The 18170-nt window shown below is 39.8% G+C and overlaps 1 protein-coding gene across 1 annotated transcript in view; it reads right to left on the reverse strand.

Moving 5' to 3' along the window:
- Positions 1-340: 340 nt before the first annotated feature.
- BCL2 (BCL2 apoptosis regulator) overlaps positions 341-18170 on the reverse strand; it is a 98072-nt gene continuing 80242 nt past the window's right edge. The window contains exon 2 of the mRNA XM_054060095.1: positions 341-5131. Within this exon, the coding sequence (XP_053916070.1) occupies positions 4997-5131 (135 nt within the window). The 3' untranslated portion in view covers positions 341-4996. The remainder of the gene's footprint in view (positions 5132-18170) is intronic.

Below are 18170 nucleotides of genomic sequence, written 5' to 3' on the forward strand. Positions count from 1 at the left end.
CAATATGCTTTCTCAGCTCCTTTCTACAAAGATGAAAAGTAGTTTTAGCAAATAAATAGAAGAGTCTTGCTGCACTTTCCACAAGACATCAGATGAATGGGACAGAACAAGTGACGCTGTCCTTGGGTCCCAAAGTGTACACCTGTGGACTGCATTTCACACAGCAGCAGCTTATCAAGCCTGGGTTACTGCATCTTGATGCACAGAGGCGTTCGAGGAAGGCTGGCAAATACCGGCCAATATTTAGCAGAACATGTCAACAGAACTATCAGGAAGGAAACACCATGTTTCATTTATGGTATTACACTCAAAATGTTTGAGTAGTTTTTGTCAACAGATCCTAAACAATACAAATGCAAAACAAGTAACTCACAGTGTGCTTTATTATTTTTTTCACAATATTGACTAGACAGACGTAGAAAGTTTAATGGCAGCATGTTCTTATAACATTTTAAAGACAAAGAACAACATAATCATATTAAATGATGATAAACTGACAAACTACATTACCATACATACATCATCCAAAGGTACTGGATAAACAATATCTGCTTATGTACATTTATGCTGGTGATAATTAAAATTCAAATATTCAGGAGAAAAAGAAAAAATATGCTATTTAAATTATAAAAATATATAGTTTCCATGTGGAATTCTTAATGCTGTATAACTTTTTGAAAAAGATTTCATTGTGTGATGAAGCTGCGTTAATGCAGTACAGGAGTGTGATTTAACTAAATACGGATTAAATTAGCTCTTTTGTCGTCTTTGTATTTAGACTTGCTTGAAAGAGAGATAGGGATGAAAAACAAAGCTAGGCTTTTGCAATGAGAAAGAATTTTAATACTCATAAATCAAAAGATGTTTAATTTTTATTCTATAGTACTGAGCCATGAACTCATAATACAAAAAAAATCATTTTGCTAGCTTGTTTAAAAATGAGGGAGAAAAAAGGTAGGCTTTAAACATGCTATTTCAGTGTACTTTAATCAATAGGACTTCTAGGTTTGTGGAGTGCAGGTGCCCAGCTAAGCACAGTGTCATGCTTCAGGGTCAAAGCATGCAGTCCTTACAGATAGCTGACTCCCAATGCCTCAGCTAGGGAGACTGTGTGCATGCAAGGATTAAGGATAGTGGGTCTGTGTTCTTTGAACTGCATCACCTTACTGTTGCCTTGCAACATTTCAAAGCAACATTTTTTTCATCATTCTTCCTTATTAGTGCAACCCTACTCAGGCAATGTAATCCCCAATCACAACAGCAAACTGATGAATTTTTATAGTGATTACATAATTTTAAAATAATTTACAATTACTTTTGTAATTGAAAAGTTTTAGTAACTGTAGTCACGTAGTATGCACATCTGTAGCTGGTTTTAGTTAAAATCTATTTTCAGACCATCTTGGGTGAACTACTGCATCATATAAAACTTGAGATTTTCTTACATACCGATGTCATTCTCTGTATCTTCCAGCCCCCTTCCTTATCTGTATAGTCTCTGTTACCTTGACAGCCTCATCACTCCTTTGGTAGATCCAGTGCTTGTTCTACTACAAAAGTCCTCTGTGTCAGCTCTGATTTCAGAATACTTGCAGATTTTTTTCTTGGTTTTTTGTCTGTTCCTAAGTTACTGATCTATAACAGATCTTAGGTGATCTTCCAGATTTTTTTTCAGAAGCAAAATATTTTCCTTTGTTATTTTTTTGATAAATGGAGTGAAAAAGAATTAACGACAAATAAATTGAATACAGCAAAATCAAGTATTTCTCTTAAATTCCTAGTGATATTCTGTTTTGCAAAAGTCTGCCTTCGGTTTTACAGTGTTACAGTAAAGCATAACTGTGAAATCTCTGCAATCTTTTAGTCTGCCCTTATATTATCCTTTTTCAAGGGAAAGGATGAGAGATGAGCAAATTCCATATAACAGTCGTTTTTAACAAAGATATTTCAGAGATCTCTTTGCTCCCTCCACTTCTTCACTTCTTCCTTTGCTGTCCTCTGATCTTCCACACCTAACCAACTTCAGAAGTGTCCTTCTTTTTTTTATACTTTGCATTTACAACATAGATATGCTGGGAGTGGTCAGCTGCGTGTGCATACATAGTGATGGATTTTCAATGAGACAATAGTCTTGGAGCATGGAAGTCTATAAGGCATTTAGTGGGGAAAAAAATCTTATGTGAAAGTGTAATGAAGAATAGGAAAGACAGGAATTACTACAAAAGAAATGCAGGAGTGAGAGGAGAGGATTTTATTAAAGAAGTTCAAGCTTTTATATACATTCAATGTTTCTATTATGTTTCTTAATAAATGTATAATCAACTATCATTATACCTAATGCAGCCACAATACTGTACTATTCTGCAGTCAGGATGGGAAAACTCCATTAGCTTTTTAATAAAATAAAATCATCAACAGTCATCATGACTCTTCTTTTTGCCTGGTATTAAGTAATACACTGGGAAGTCCAGTGAGTAGACACAACAGAACACAAAATCCTCAGTATTTATTTAGACATGTATCATGTGTCATCTTCATATTATTTCTAAAGCAGCTTTAAAAAACTTTTGCCATTGGAAGGTATTAAAAAATAAAACCCATTCAAATTATCCTGGTAGTATAGCAGCACTGGAATTGATACTTACTCTTTTACTACTTTTGAAAATGTAAACCTTTAATAAAATAAACAATATTGAAACAATTTGAGGTCTAATAGTTCATGAACTTTTATGGTCGTATGGGCGCAAATTGAAATGAAGACAAGATTGTGAAACGAAACATTAGCTCACTACCAGCCAATTCCAGTTGTGAAATTGGCTGCAAACAAATTTTACTTGGAAGCTGAAAAAAACCAAAGCCCACACTGAATCCACATAATTCGGTTGCTTCCATTTCAAATATTTTTGATATGAACCCTACATGAGCATGCCTACTTCTGAAGAAGCACTCTGAAAACGTTGCAGGTGCTTTTTGTTTGATGGTGGGATTTTTCATTTTTCTTTAATCAAGCCTGGTTCACATTTTTTGTGTTCTTAGAAACAGTTCCTTTCTATGTTTCTATAGAATTAAAAATAATTGCAAATTTGAAACGTAAGCTTGCTCCATCTTTGCTCATACCAAGTGTAGGTGCCATGACTAAATAGCAGTAAAAATGCTGAGATGTACAACTCTTAAAATAAACAAACAAACAAAAAAGCAGCTTTGAAGACACAACATCAACTACAGCCTTAACATTGAACATATTACATTCCCAAGTTAATGGAGATATCTTGCATATAATGCCACAAAGTTATTTGACAGAAATCTTGAGGTTGAATCTACAGTTTCTTCACTGTATTTTTTTCTCCCTTAGAGCACTTATGTATTATACGATACATTTTATCCAGAGCTTTGCAACCTTTTTTTTTGTCTGGACATCCGTTTACCCACAAATCCCAGATTTCAAAAGTTTCATAGAAAAAATAGGAGTGCTTGACTTAAACATTTGAAGCTGGACATTTCCATGCCTTGGAGCAGCCCATGGGACATACTTCAGGCCCTTCAGCTTTGGCAGGACTCCTGGCCCTTTCTGAGCATGAGGAAAGCCCCGCTTTAAAATGCATTGACACATCTGGTTTCAGAACACAGGTCTGTTTATAAAACTGTATACTTACTACTCTGCGTTTACTTGAGTTGCATTTTGCTATGTGAGCAGATGACTTCACCCCCCACCCCCTACTTTCCCTCCACCCCATTTTCACTTGAAACGACAGTAGGCACCTGCGCGGATGAGGTGTCAAAGAGTCTCTGTCCAGAGAGAGGATTTGGAGTTTCTTCATCAATTTTTCTTCTGTAGACAGTCTTAGGAAATTATTAGCATGAATCAATTTTGAGGGCAAGGGGCAGGAGGATAAAGCTCACTTTCTTTTCCTCTTATGAAAATGAACTTGATTTTGGTGTCCAGTTTGATAAACAAGGATAGTCAGAGCTAATCTATAACTCAGCTGAGGTCTGCTTCTTGCCAAATAAAATTAAGATCTTTTTCAACTTTCAGGGATTTAGAGACCACATCTAATTGGTTTCAACTCCCTAGAGGAACTCAGTAAGTAAACAAGATTACTTGCAGATATGAGCCCACTAAAGTGGGACACAGGTCAGGTCTTCAGACTCCAGCTCTGCTCTGTCAAAGCAGGCACTTAAGGTCTCCTGATGTTTCTGTGTCAGTAGCTGCAAAAAAAAATGTTTTACCGCTGAGAAAATCACTGGAACTACAATTTCCTGCAAGCCCAAAGATTTAACTCCACACTTCTATTAAAAAATAGTATTTGAGTTGACATGTACTAGGGTATTGTGATTATGACATGATGGCACAACTGGTAACTTGAAAACGCGTGTTTACAAGGCATAGGCAATCATAATTCCAACTGTTCTCCTGTAGGGATAGCCAAGCGTCCTTCAAAAAGTTGCCATTTTGACCCACAGATGTACCATGTTGAATTGTTTACTCCACCAGTTCTTGCCAGCAGGACAGGGTGAGAATTTTGTTCACGCTGACCTTGTCATTCAGATCCCTCACAGACATCCAGGAAATGCAAGGAAAACCAACAAAAGTACGTAGCCTTTAGCAGCTTAAGTAACTGCCCTCTTAAGTGTAAGCACGTAGGTCTTTCTTTGTCAGTATACTTGCTCTTCACAGATAAAATAATCCAGCCAGGCGTGTGAATTAAAAAAAGAACCTAGAAGACTTTGGGCCTCAATAAATTTAAGAATAACAACATGATGTGATGACAGATACAAATTGCAGAGTTTCTGAAAATAGCAGGTTAAAATGTAAATATCTTTTAATAAATAATTTTCCTGCAATGTAAAAATAAATGATATTTCCTTTGGCAGAAATAGCTGATTTAATCTTTAGCTGGGACGTTGTTTTGCTCATAAAATATAATTGTGCTACAGAAAAAAAATATTATTTTGTTGTTTTGAAAGACTTTTGTAATCCATGATAAACTGGGTGACTTTACTTATGTCCAAGATAAGCGCCAAGAGTGATGCAAGCTCCCACCAGAACCAGACTCAGGATAGTCTTCACAGAGATCCAGGAGAAATCAAACAAAGGCCTCATACTGTTGCCGTACAACTCCACGAAGGCATCCTAGAAAGGGAAATAACAGAATTTCAGAACTGCAGTAGCTTTTTCAGAGAAGGAGGGGGCAGCTTCTTAGTGCTCGCTGGTCATCCAGCAATCACACCAGCACAAAAAAAAAAAAACAACACAAGCCTATTAAAATAGTGATTTGGGAGCAATATTTTTATGCAATGCTTAGCAAAAAGTTCTCCTACTATGTCTTCACAAATATTTCTGTAATTACATATCATCATGAGTTCTGCTTTAGGCATGCCCATTCTAACAGAAAATACAGGAGCAGCATTTTTAAATACAAGTACCATCATTTTGGCTTCTGAATGTTGTGTATACAAAAATACACCAAGGGGATAAACAGACCTTCATTCTCCAAACCTTTCATTTCCACTGGACATGGGTCAGCTTCACTGAAAATAAGGCAGTATTTATTTGGTTCTCTTGGGATGGGTTCAAAAGACTACATGTAGTACCACAGATGTTTCTTTCACGTGAACTGAAGTGTTATGGTTGTGTTACATCTTTGATGATTTTTCATAGTTGTCACCAAACGGGGTAACACCTTGGTCCTGTGCTCATGCTAATCACACCTTGGATGAGGCAGTGGTCTGGCTGTAGGGTCCCTTGGGACAACCAGTTTATCTGACTGCTCTTTCTAAAAAAGAGCTGTCTTGCCATGGTATCGTCTTGTCAGTCTGTCTTGGCCTCTAGCCTCTAGCCAAGACATTCAGCTAGAGGAAGAGGAGGGGAAGCATATAGTGATGCCATTTCTCATGGCCACCCCAGAAATCACCTGGTGTGACGAGTAGGGGGAGTCCTCTCCTTCAGCTCAGCCCAAACTATCCTGGGTTTTTCGTTTGAGCTGTTTTGTAAAGCTGCTCTGGGAAAGTCTGAAGGTGCATGTAGACACTGAATGGAAAGGCTGTTTAAGTAACAAAGAGAAGTTTTTGTGACTCATAAATAAAAAGGGACTTGACTGGGCTTGTGATTGGTTTGCTGATACTCTGCACGTAACGTCTTTCTTTCAGGCTGCAATTCCTAACAAATATGAAGCTTCAGAGCATTCCTGAGAGACAGATAAACTGTACTGTTATGGTATGCAAGCAATAAATAGCGAGGCTTAATGACTTAAAAAATGTGACAAAACTGATAGCATCATTTAGAGTAACTCTTATTGCGCAGCCAGTTGAGGTCTTCTCCCAAACTATCATACTGAAATAAACCCATGAAACAGCTATGTAATGTGAGGTTTCTGTCTCTACCTTTATTACTCTAGACTTTTCATGTTTGGTAGAAGTTAACAATCTCTACATTATAGTGCCATTAGCTGTTTTGTAACGTTACTATGCTATGTAATGTTACTATGCCTTCTAAAAATGCATATATGTTATGGTTTACAGAAGAAATTAAGGACAAAAAGGTCTCTGTTATTAATATAAACCTTCCAGCCAAGTTAATTTTCTGTAAATTGTGTTAAATTAGCCACCATAATTAGCCATCTCTTGCTATTGTCAGAATAAGTGCACTTGTTTTACCACGAGAGGGCGTGTAAGGTTTTTTAATATTTTGCCATTTTGACTCCTGTGCACTAGACACTGAATGAGATTCAAATAAATAATAGGTATTTACTTCCAGAATAAGTTATTACATAAGTAATGTTGGTCTATGTTGCAGGTAAGACTGGGTGTCAGTAAGTAAAGAGTTGGTAACAGAACAGCTACAGGCTTTGTTCAACAGATTGGCCTGAAAATACGTCTGCCTCCTGCTATTTCCCAATGCTTATTCCTCCAGGCAATCATTTTCAGACTTGGGTTTCCATAGGTATATTCTCAAGTGAAAGCAGTTTAACCTTTGTGGGGAATGTTTTAATGCAAACTCTTCATTCTGGAGAAAATTTGGCAACATATGGTTAGCCGCTTGGTTTTTGAACACACATTTGCAAACTCTGGCCTTAATATTCTGCTGTACTGTTGCAGAGCAGAAAAAGCAAACTCAGTTCACTGTGCAGCTCCTTGGAAAGCTGCTTTTATTTCTCCTTAAGGCTATGTAGTAACACAATATCCTAAAACGTTACAGACTGGGATAAATCCTGTTGTCGCCAGTGCAGACTCACTGACTTCCATGGGAGCTTTGTCTGTACAGGGAGTTCAAGATCAGGCCTTATAAAAATACAGCAAGGGTAAAGTTCAATACTCGGTGATATTATTATGGGTCGAAAAGAGAGGAAATGAAAAAAAAAAAAACCAACAACCCATGGAAATGCAAGTCATGTGCAAACATTGTAATGTTAAGATTTCCATGGTTTCTTTATGTGGGGAAGGTCTCGCTTCTGTATATTCGTGATAGACAATGCATATACAGTATCAATATCAAAATGAGCATATTTTGTAACTCCCTTTTATACCAGTTTAGGAACATTCCTCCTAGTTTTTCTGGGAGAGCATTTCTAATGATTCAGTAGAGCTCCTGGTATTTGGTATGAAGATGAACAGAGGGTTACCGTAAAACTTGAAGACAAGGCAAAAGTATGGCATTACCTATGGCTCAAAAGAGGAATGTTAAACAAAAATGTGCAGCATGCAGTACTTTTTCATCTGAGATTATTACAATAACATGAACCCAACCTAATGGTGTCTGCACTATATATTACAAGTAGCTCTTTATGATCATTCCCCCTCCCCTTCTCAAACATCCTGATTAGGCCTATTTCCGAAGCTTGTTTGAACAGCCTGTCACTATTTGTTTAAGTTTCAAACCTGTTTTAAATAAACACATGTCCATTTTATGTACTAAAACAAGGAGGGGGAGAGGGAAGTACGACCCGTTGCTGAAAACTATTCTAGCACAAAAAGAACCCTAAACAGAATCTCGACTGTTTCATAAGCTTTGTCTCCTTCTTTAAACCCATGTATTTGTCACTGGAATTTTGTCACCTAAACCAATCTGTATAAAATAACAGAGTCTCTGCTAAAACAAATAAGATTAGGAAAATTGCTTGAAACACTTGATGTCCTCTGAAAAGCACTCTTTATAATGAAAGCAAGGGTCCCCTTGACAAATAGACTGAGTCAAGTTCTGGCTTGGTCAGCCTTTCTGGAAGTCTTACACAATTGGAAAGAAAATGGTTGCAGGCTTTGCTTTTAAGACCTACTTATTCAAAATTTAATGGAAAGTTATATCCTGGATGTAAAATTATATCAGGGCAGTTAAAAATTATATGGAAAAAAACTCTTCATTCAGCTCTGTAAGTTTCTGAAAAGTAATTTCTTAAGAAGCTTTTATTGAGTCAAATCAGTCTATTGCTGGTTTACTGTGCAACCTTAGGTTGGCTGTTTCTGTGATGCAAGAAAGGTAGCAGTGGGGAAGGAAAAGATGCTCTGCCTAAGCTCCTCTTAGCGGCAAAGCACCGGAGATGCCTGCCTCAACTGCTTGGGCTTGATTGGCAGGCCACGAAGATTGCCCTGAGGGCACCCCTCGCTGCCCTCTTGCCTGTTGAGCAATATGCAGGCACGACACAGTGTATTCCTGGCTGGAATTCCTGGGGTTTGCAGGGAACCCAGGGCACGTGGAGTTTGTCACCCTCGGAGGATTAGGAGGCATAATGATGCACTGAGTCAAGGCAGTCTCAAAACAAAGCATCCAGATCACACTACCCTGCTCTTCCACTGGCCAAAATGTGGCAGATCTGATCCAAGAAACAAATGTCATCTTTAATTACACAGGTATTCCTTGCTTGCGCATTGAGATGAGTTTGTTCAGTCTCAATCCTTTCGCAACTCAGCCTTCACCCCCGCTTGAAAGGCAAGGTACAGCTTCTTGGCTACAGAGAATTACATACTTCCTATAGGTTGAGCCCAGCTAAGCATTATGGAGTTGATGACTCCTTACTGAAAATACGGAGGGAGAAGGCAGTTTCAGCCTGGCATTTCTGACTGAGGGGGTGGTGGGGAGAGCAAACACGAGGAAGTAAAGGCTTCCTTTTTCTACCTGAATCAAACAGCTGGTAAGGAAGTGACTTTATTTCCCTCGTTATCATTGAGTTGACAGGATATCCTTTTGAGCCACATTGTATTGAATGAAGAGCCAGTGAGACTTCCATTTTACTGAACGGGAATTGCCTTTACGCTGCCCTCTCTATGACTCCAAAACAGATAACAAACACACAGGCTTTTGAAGAAGCTTGCACAGGTCTGAATGAGGCAGCGTTGCCACCCAGTAAGGGGCAGGAGAGGGAATGGCACAAGCTCCAATGCCAAGGTTTAGCAGCTGAATGACTTTTCCCTCACCCTACCTCCATACAAACAACATAAATTCTCATAAAAGCTTTTGTTCCTGAATGGTAACTAATTTCAGAAAGAGTTTGGGGAGGGAGAGAGGGAGCAGACAGAGTTGGTTATATTGTCCTATGCTTTCTATGCAGTGAAACCTCATTAAAATGTCATCTTGAAGCTAACAAGAAAAGTTCTTGGAACATAAAAACCAGACAAATCTGTAGTTGTTCTTTTCCCAAAGAGTTTATGAGTCTTTTATGCAAGCCTAAGTTGGGAGTACATGAAAATAAGGACCGTGCAGACCTTGACTGTGCTGTGCTGAGGTGTGGTGTTTCAGGAGGTTGGTATCTTTAGAGAGGCTGACATCTTTTTACGCCTGGGAGTGCCGACATGCTGGCAGTTCAGCCAGGTGCATGTTATCAAATTATTATGGGAAGGAAAAGAAGGTGTCACCACACAGGCCCTGCTGACCACAGGCAGAGAACCTGCCTAGGGACGGGCTTTGGCACGTGCACCCCTGCTCAAATCCCCATTCAAATTTTTCTTACCCCCTCATCTTTGCCTGTGGTAGGTATGAGTCTATTTTGAATTCTGTTTCCACAATGCCCAATATAGTCTTAGCTCTGCAGTTGATGTTTTAATTGCTGGCTGCATACCCTTTTGGTTTTTTAGTGGTATCTTAGTTTTCTGACTTTGGACAAAACTGTTTCTCAGCACAGCAGTCTTGCCTAACTTCTTTGTTATTTGTCCATGCTACCTATTTGTATAAATTCTTGCATCGGTGAGCCTGTGATCTGGGGGAATGGGGGCATGTCTTGGATGTCCTAGTCTTGCCAGTCTGAAGTCTGTGTGAACTGAAATCAGTGGAAATTTTATTTGCATAAGGCTAACTAAACATGGCACTCGGATGGAAACATCTAAGGAGCAAGGACTAATTGTGGTTAGGTTTGTTCATGAAAACTGATGCCATGTGCTTAGAAATACACAAACGTGAGTGGTTACAGTAAGAGGGATGACTGTTCCTCCTGTTTGTGCTCCCAGAGAGAGACCCTGCTGGCAGGCAGATTTTCTCCAGACCTCTGCAAGATGAAGGGCAAACCCAGACTTTGGGGAAGGGTCAAACAACGTCTTTAAACATAGGTTTTGAAAAGTGTTGATAATTCAGCTTGCGTGAAAATCCATGCCATGTTCAGACTAGGCTGCATTCTTGTTAAACCAAGTCAGCGTGAGAAATGTTTCAGTAATTTAGTCTTGGCGTCTCTACTTAATGCAGTTAGACGTGGCTCTGCAATATGCAAAAGCCCAGACCTAGTGGAGGCTGTCTTGTTTTCTTATTCCTGGAAAGACCCACTCTAAAATGAGGTTATTTCTGGCATCAGCATAACAGCTGTAATGTCACTACAGCAGCTAGCTGGTGGTATTCAATGGTTGCCACTTTTGAGGGAGCAATATTAGAATTAGTGCAAGAATGAAGGTGAGAAAGCCTTCTAATCAAAATCCTCAATGTTCAAACAACTTAGTCAAAGCTGCTCTACTCCATCCTTCACAATTTTCTTTTCAGATTTGCTGTGTTGATAATCCTGTTCAACTAATTTGCCTTTTGTTTGCATCAATATTTAGCAGTCTTAATTTTATTTTACTAAGCTATCCTACTTAGATAGAATGCTAGAAGCTGTACGTAAAATGTGTCACTGCACATACTTTCATGAATCTCAGTTGCACTGAGAACCGTTCAGTTTTAGGCCACCTTCTTCTCCTTCTACTCAAATTTATCAAACCCATTCTAGAGAGTTTACACTCACATATAACAGTAAACTTATCAAATACCCATTTATGGATTTGTGGATCACTTTGGAGGACAGAACAAGTGTCACAGGGCTGCTCAGGGGACTCATCTCAACATGTAACATTGCCCTTAGACCTGCATCCTCTGAAGAGAAGCTAAATGCATTAGGACCCCTGTCAGATCTTCAGAATTACTTTAAAAAGAAAATAATAACAAAAATAGTCTGAATGACAATGTAGGCCTGTTTCTCTCAAAATCTTGTGTAAATTCTCCATCTTTCGTGTAACTTACATGTTACAGTATGAGTGCACTCACACTGAAATAGCCTATCTAACTTAAAAACCCAGATCTGAAAGTTTGGCTGCAGTAGGCACGTTGGTAATAGAGGGAAATGTGAACACACCCCATGTTAACGTTCCCTGCGTGCTCCAGCTCCTGTGCCACTCTCAGGCTGCCGCAAAAGAGTTAAATCATGTAATCACCTGAGAAAGGGGAAGCGAAAGTAGCTGCTTGTCCAAATGCTCAAAGTGCTGTGGTACAGCATTTGCCATCAAGGCCATAAAGGGTTTTATTTATACCTGTGCCGGGCTTGAGGCACAGGTATTGGAGGAGGTAGAGAGGGTAAAGCAAGACAGCAAGATTGTCAGTCTTGTGAGAAGGGCCTAGCTTGGGGCAGCCTCAGCCAGAAAAGGCAGAGCGTGCGTGTGAATGAGGAGGGTGAAATCAGACCAGTTTGAGCAGGTTGTCCCATCAGCTGAACCACGAGGGACCAGTCATGCATTATTCTGCTTCTTGTTTTAACATCCCTCAGGGAAACACTCCATCCCATGTTTGTTTTCTCAACACTCAGCTCAGACCCAAATCCCTTTGGCTTGACTGACTTTTGCTTGGCATTGAGCAAGAGTAACGCAGAGCTAGGGTGATGGCCTCAGCGCTCCTTGGTGGTCCAGCAGCGAAAGGTCATGCAGAGCCACCGGCACCTTCTGCAGAAATGCCACCCATTCCTCATGTAACCTGAAACAGGTTCACATTTTTTCGAAATCTTGTGACAATCAACTGATTTACTGGGGCAATGAGACAACACAGCTAACGTTATGATAAAGTAACCTCACAATAAATCTGCAATTTAATGGATAAGTGCAAAAAAGGCTTATGCTGTAGACTTCAATGGACAGCTACACTTCTACCAGCAGCCACCTGGAAAATATGAATTTGCGCATGTGTTGTTTTTGGCAGCCTACACCTCATTAGCAGCCCAAACCATTTCTGGTCACCTGTAAAAGCCTTATTTGAGGCAGAGAAGAGGGAGTATTTTTTGCTTATTGCTTTCTCTTGCCATTTCCTAAGTCAGCCCTTGGGTGCTGTATTCCACTGGGTATTGTAAGCTGCAAGTCCCCTATTTCCAACATGGTGCATGCTAGAGTGGAGAGCTCTTGGCAGCTTGCTCCATGTTTTCATCATTTCACAGTTAAGTGATAATGGGAAATTAAAATAAGGGGAAGTTCCTGGTCTGCATCTGCTCAGAAGAGATTGGTTTTGGTCTGTATGCCTCCCTTCCACTTCTCCTCCTTGTCCTTTCTTTCCTGTTCACCTTGAGCACAAACCCCCCTCCCCAAAAATACATATGACCTAGGACACAAATGATGGATGTTGAAGGAGCAGGATAGGAATGAGGAGGATCTGTGTAGACTGAGGCAAGTGGGAATTTAGACAAAATGAACTGTATAAATAGGAGAGGTGAAAAGTGCCTGTTGCCACAATGAGCTGAATCCTACTTTTAAGCCAAGATAGCTTTATGAGTTGTTTTGCCCTGTGGAGGGGTTGGTAGATTAAGGTTGTCTGGTAAACCTTGAGGCTTTGGGTTCATCCAGAAAGTCTTTTGGCAAATGTTATCAGGTAAGAGCTAACAGGGACGATACTAAAAAAAAAAAAGAAGAGTCAGAGTATAAGAATACAGTTCACAAACAGATGGAAGGATTTTGTTTTGTTATTCAAAACAGCTCTTAAATTCATGTGCATGCACAGTTGCAATCCATTAAATATGACCATTAGATTTTATTGAAATGCCACCACGCAAAACCAAAATATAGACTTAAAATGCAAACCACCTCTGCCCCTCAGCCTCCAAAACCAACATCAAAACAAACAATAAGCATCCTACAAGAGAAGTGGGATCCTCCTCCCATCCAAAAGCAAGTACCATTTGGATGTTTGAAAGCGACACACCTCCCACCCATAAATATAATTTAATTCCTCTGTGAAAAGAAATAATGTCTTGCTAATACAAGAAAGGGCACAGATGCTGTGTGTTTCCTTTTAGCAGGAAGCTTTAAAACTGAAAAAAATGTTGAGACTAGTGGCAGGAGAAAAAAGGGTTATTCTGTACTTCAGGGGCTTTGCTGATGTCACTGTTCTGGCCAAAACCCTTGATGGAGACACGGCTTATACCAGGTCAAGGAGTCTGCCGGCATGGTTGAAGTACCTCCAAACAATGTGAGTTATACTGGCAAAAGGACTCCTCTATTTGGTTTAAGTCTACGTAAGTCTACATAGTGGGGAAGGGAATCATGCCAAAATAGTTATCTTTTTAGGCTAGTGATGTGATTTTTTACCCATGAGATAGTTAGGCTGGCCAGACTTTGTCATGTAGACCCTAGGAACTTTTATTTGCAAAATAAGACTGTAATTTATTTTAACCAGATGTTCAGCACTGATCTGTGTCTGTGCATTCACAGTGCACTCGAAGTAATTTCTACTGTTACAGACGTATACCTTGGACACCGATAAAATTTTAAAAACATAATGCTGAAACTTCAAGGCTGTGGTGGGCTTAACTTTCCTTTTGGTGGTGATGTGTAGCTGTCCATGAAGAAAGTTGGTGTTCTGGGTATTGAGTTTTGCTCATATCAGTTGGATCCTCTACAGGTCCTGTAAGGCCAAAGGCTCAGCTCTCTGGTCTATTGGACATTCACATCAATTGCTAAAGGAAGTCATGCGGTTCCTTACAATCTAATGGTTGCTGGGAGCCTAGAGTGAGAGCTGAGGTGACCTAGGATCTCTCTTTTTCGGTAAAAAGCAGAAGGTATGAGTGCCAGTCCTTTGAAACAACAAATCCCTCTTTGTTTTCTTTCATGCCTGCTGTTACTCAGAGGAGGCAGGGGCTGGTTCTGCTACAGGACAATGATCATCAGAGTGGTCACATAGCTGTCACTGAAGCCTGAAGTACCTACCACTATCAACAAGTTAACATACACATCCTTGAGAGTAGCTGAAATACAGCTTAGCCTGCATTCCTATGGCCAGTCATTCAAAACAGAAACTAAAGGATTTGGTTAACTGCTGCTTTTTTGTTTTTTTTTTTTTTATAAGCCTGCATGTCCTTGCAGATCATTCACAAAGGGCTGAGCATTTCTATTTCCTGTTGACATCCTCTGAAAGGGAGAATGCCAATGGAAATTGGATCTTTTAATGAACAATTTCTGTGGACAGCAAGTCAGATGAAAATTCATGAAGGACTTAAATCTATCATTGTGACCTTGGACTAACAGCATGAGGAAGGAGAAGGCCATTAACTTAGGCAGGAAAAAGTGGTAATTACTTTATGTGCTGGTGCTTCTAGGTGAGTAGAAATTTCATGCAAAATTTCAGATAATCAAAGGAAAGAATAAAAACAAAATCAGGAGTATCAACCAAGAAAAACTAAATTCATTACCTATGAAATCAGTCTTGAAAGCTTTCCCACTAAATAAGACCCCACAGATCGGATGCTGCAAATCAAAACTGATATAAGGTCCTAAACTTTATAATTTACTTCTCTTAATACTTCTAAGTGCAGGTGGGTCCACACAGCAAAAAGCAGTTTTATGGAAAGGACGGGCAAGCTGACCTTGCACTGAACAAGCTGACTCATGGGCAGGTCGAGGGTTGCAAGCACTATAGGTATACTAAAATCGTACTCCAGGTAGGTGAACTATTCCTGCTGTGAAACTACTGCAACCACTGTTTAGAGGCAGCTCAAGTATTCCTGTGCTATGTTGCACTGTGCCGTGTAGATGTGCCCTGAGGCACTACCAGAGAAAAATGATGGATCCTGCTGTGTACAGAGAGTATTATAACACTGCCTTCCCTGTACAGCAACGTGTGCTGTGACTCTTGCACCAGCAGCTGCTGCTGAAAGGCCAATCTCTCTTGCTCAGTCACTTCAAAGTAGCCTCAAGAATTTCATTAAAGTATTAATCTGCAATTAATAGCTACCCTTGCTTAAGAGCTAGAGGAAGTGATTACATGAGCTGAGGGATTCATGTGGTAGAAGGAGCAGGACTAGATCTGGAAGTAGGTACAGCAATAATCAAGAGGACGACCACAAATAACTCCTGTGTGCAACCACCTCCTGCATCTGTCTCTTCTCAAGGGATGACCTGTGCCCCTCTTGATGCTCTTTTAATTGGAGTCCTGCCATTGCTGTTAACCCGCTTCTTATTCCCCAGATCTTTCATCACTGATACCTACTGCTTCTACCACTGAATAGGAAGGCATAAGGATGGTTTCCACCAGTTTTGCATCAATAGAGGCTTCCTGCCATAGGGATAACTCTCAGCCAGCAATTTATGCCATGAATCTAATGTATAAGTGACATAACCCACCCAGGAGATGCCTTCAGAACCTCCTATAATTAACTGTTGCTGCTATAAGTTTAGACAAACCCAGGAAATCACATGCAAAATTCTCTCTGATTTGCTATCTAATCTTCTTCTATCTTGGTTCTTATACCACACACATTGCTGTGGTATCTATGCATCTTGGTGCCTGGATGCAATTCAGTTAAACACTTTTCAAGCTAGCAGTCTAAGCTGCAGTCCTGACACTTCTACACACAGCCGACTGTTTTGGTATGAGCAAACTGTGAAGAAGCTTCTTCAAAGGCTCCCTGAATGTACCAACTTCTCTTGTCTTCTTTTTTCCAGATAATGTAAGGTTGGGGAGCTTGCCAAACATCATGCTAAACTGAAAGAGATGTTCAAATTGCAGTGAGTACAGGAGCCAAGGGAGCCAGGGCTGCCAGAATGTTATTGTAGCATTCTCAAGAAGCTCACAGCATTAAGACTTCATTTTGCTGTGTGCCTGTCTGTCTGTCTAGGAGATGCTCCACTGGAGGCCAGAAAGTCCCTGCTTCCTCAATATTAAATACAAACGTCTCGGCCAACTACAAACCACTTGTTAGCTTCAAACTTTTGAGTCAGTTTTCTTTCTTTTTCTTTTAAGATTGGAGGCATTTGATCCTGTGGTTGCTGTTTCTTGAAACAGAACTTCTGCTTTCAAGAGGATTTTAGGTATGCCATTTTCTGATGGCCATACAATCAAAGCAAGAACACAGACAGAGACCAGCAATCAAAAACGTGATGAAAAGAAGTTGGGAAATAGAAGTTATGGGTTAGATTGATTTAAGCCCAAGTAAAGGAAGAGAAAATTTCAGAACTTATCTACACTTTAACAGTGAAGAAGCAATCCTCCCCCCAGGAGGAACCATTTACACTGATATCAAAGTGTATTCTGACTCATTAACTGAAATAAGTTGTGCTGTTGGAAGACAGTTATATCAGCAAGACTTTGTCTCCTTAAGGGTTTGCAGCAGTATAATTTATATCTATTGAAAAAAAAAAGTCAGATGCCTAACCAACACAGACGTGCAGTAGAGTGCAAACCAGTCATGAAACATGGGACAATCTGCAGGTCAGTGTTTTGGACTATGTGTACAATGAGAGCAGTTAAAAGTAAAAAAAAAAAAAAACAACAACAGCCTAGAGTGACACAAGCATCAAGAAACTAAAAGGAAACCAAAGTCTCTTCCTTTTTTGGCTATTTATTTCCACAGCTTTGGCCATAGACTTGTTGAGGAGGAGGGGAGGAACCTGAGCTGAGCCTGTGATCACAGCATTAAGTTGATTTGACTATTAGAGTACTTTAATTTAAATGTCCCCCGTGAGGTTTCTGGTATTTATTTTCTTATTTACTTCTTGAGCGTGTTTAATACTTTGACCTGAAGGAAGAAGACTGCACAAGCAAGAGGATTAAAGGTTCAAATTAGTTAAAGATGAAACAAATCTATTGATTCATTAGAGCCCGGTGTTCTCAGTGCCACCAGTGATTCTATCATATATCAAACTGTTAATATGCTTAAAGTGCAGAAAAAAGAGATTTTTAGCATAGGATACAGAGGACATTTGATTGGAAAAAATTACAATTCTGTCCCATCCAAATGGACTTCCTGTGTATGGGCATGGTTTAGTGGCTGATAAGAATGGTTGGACTTGATGATCCTGGTGGTCTTTTCCAACCTAGTGATTCTATGATTCTATGCAACAACCATGGGAGGTTTAGTGAATCTCTTGTCATACCTGCCTGACTCTACATTGTTTTTAGTCTAATTTTGTCTAATTTGTTCACTCCTAAATTGCACCTCTCAACCTGCAAGCCTTTCACTCCTTGGGGTTTTCTGCATGCTTTGTTTACATTCTCACTTCCCTTCTCATGCGTGTTTCTTCAGCTATTCCTTGTGTGATTCCTTCTTTCTGTGGCTTTGTAACCTGCCTTCATCCATTACCTCTGTTTTCACTATTCATTTTCATGCATCCAGTACTACCTTGCACAGTTTCTGCAAAGCATTTGTGTGTACACAAGTTATGCCTTTCTTTAACAGTATATTGCTTATTCCTTTCTATAGAGTTGAAGTTAGCGGAGAGAAATACACGACTGTCATCGTGCCAGCTAATTGTGCCTGAGCTGTGGTCCCAGCAGGTTTTGCCTGCAGCTGGCTGCCACAATGCTGAATACAGCCTAGGTGGATGTAATTGCCAAGTCACCATGGGCACTGCGCCAAAGGCGATTCTTCAAGGTTGTGTCGTAACACACAGGTAGCTTGCAATGAAGACTAGCCATTACCTCGTACTCAGTGAGACTCCAATATCTGGTTTGTATCTTGAATAAACCTAAGTTT

This window comes from Cuculus canorus, chromosome 2, assembly GCF_017976375.1.
Source record: "Cuculus canorus isolate bCucCan1 chromosome 2, bCucCan1.pri, whole genome shotgun sequence".
Lineage (NCBI taxonomy): Eukaryota > Metazoa > Chordata > Aves > Cuculiformes > Cuculidae > Cuculus > Cuculus canorus.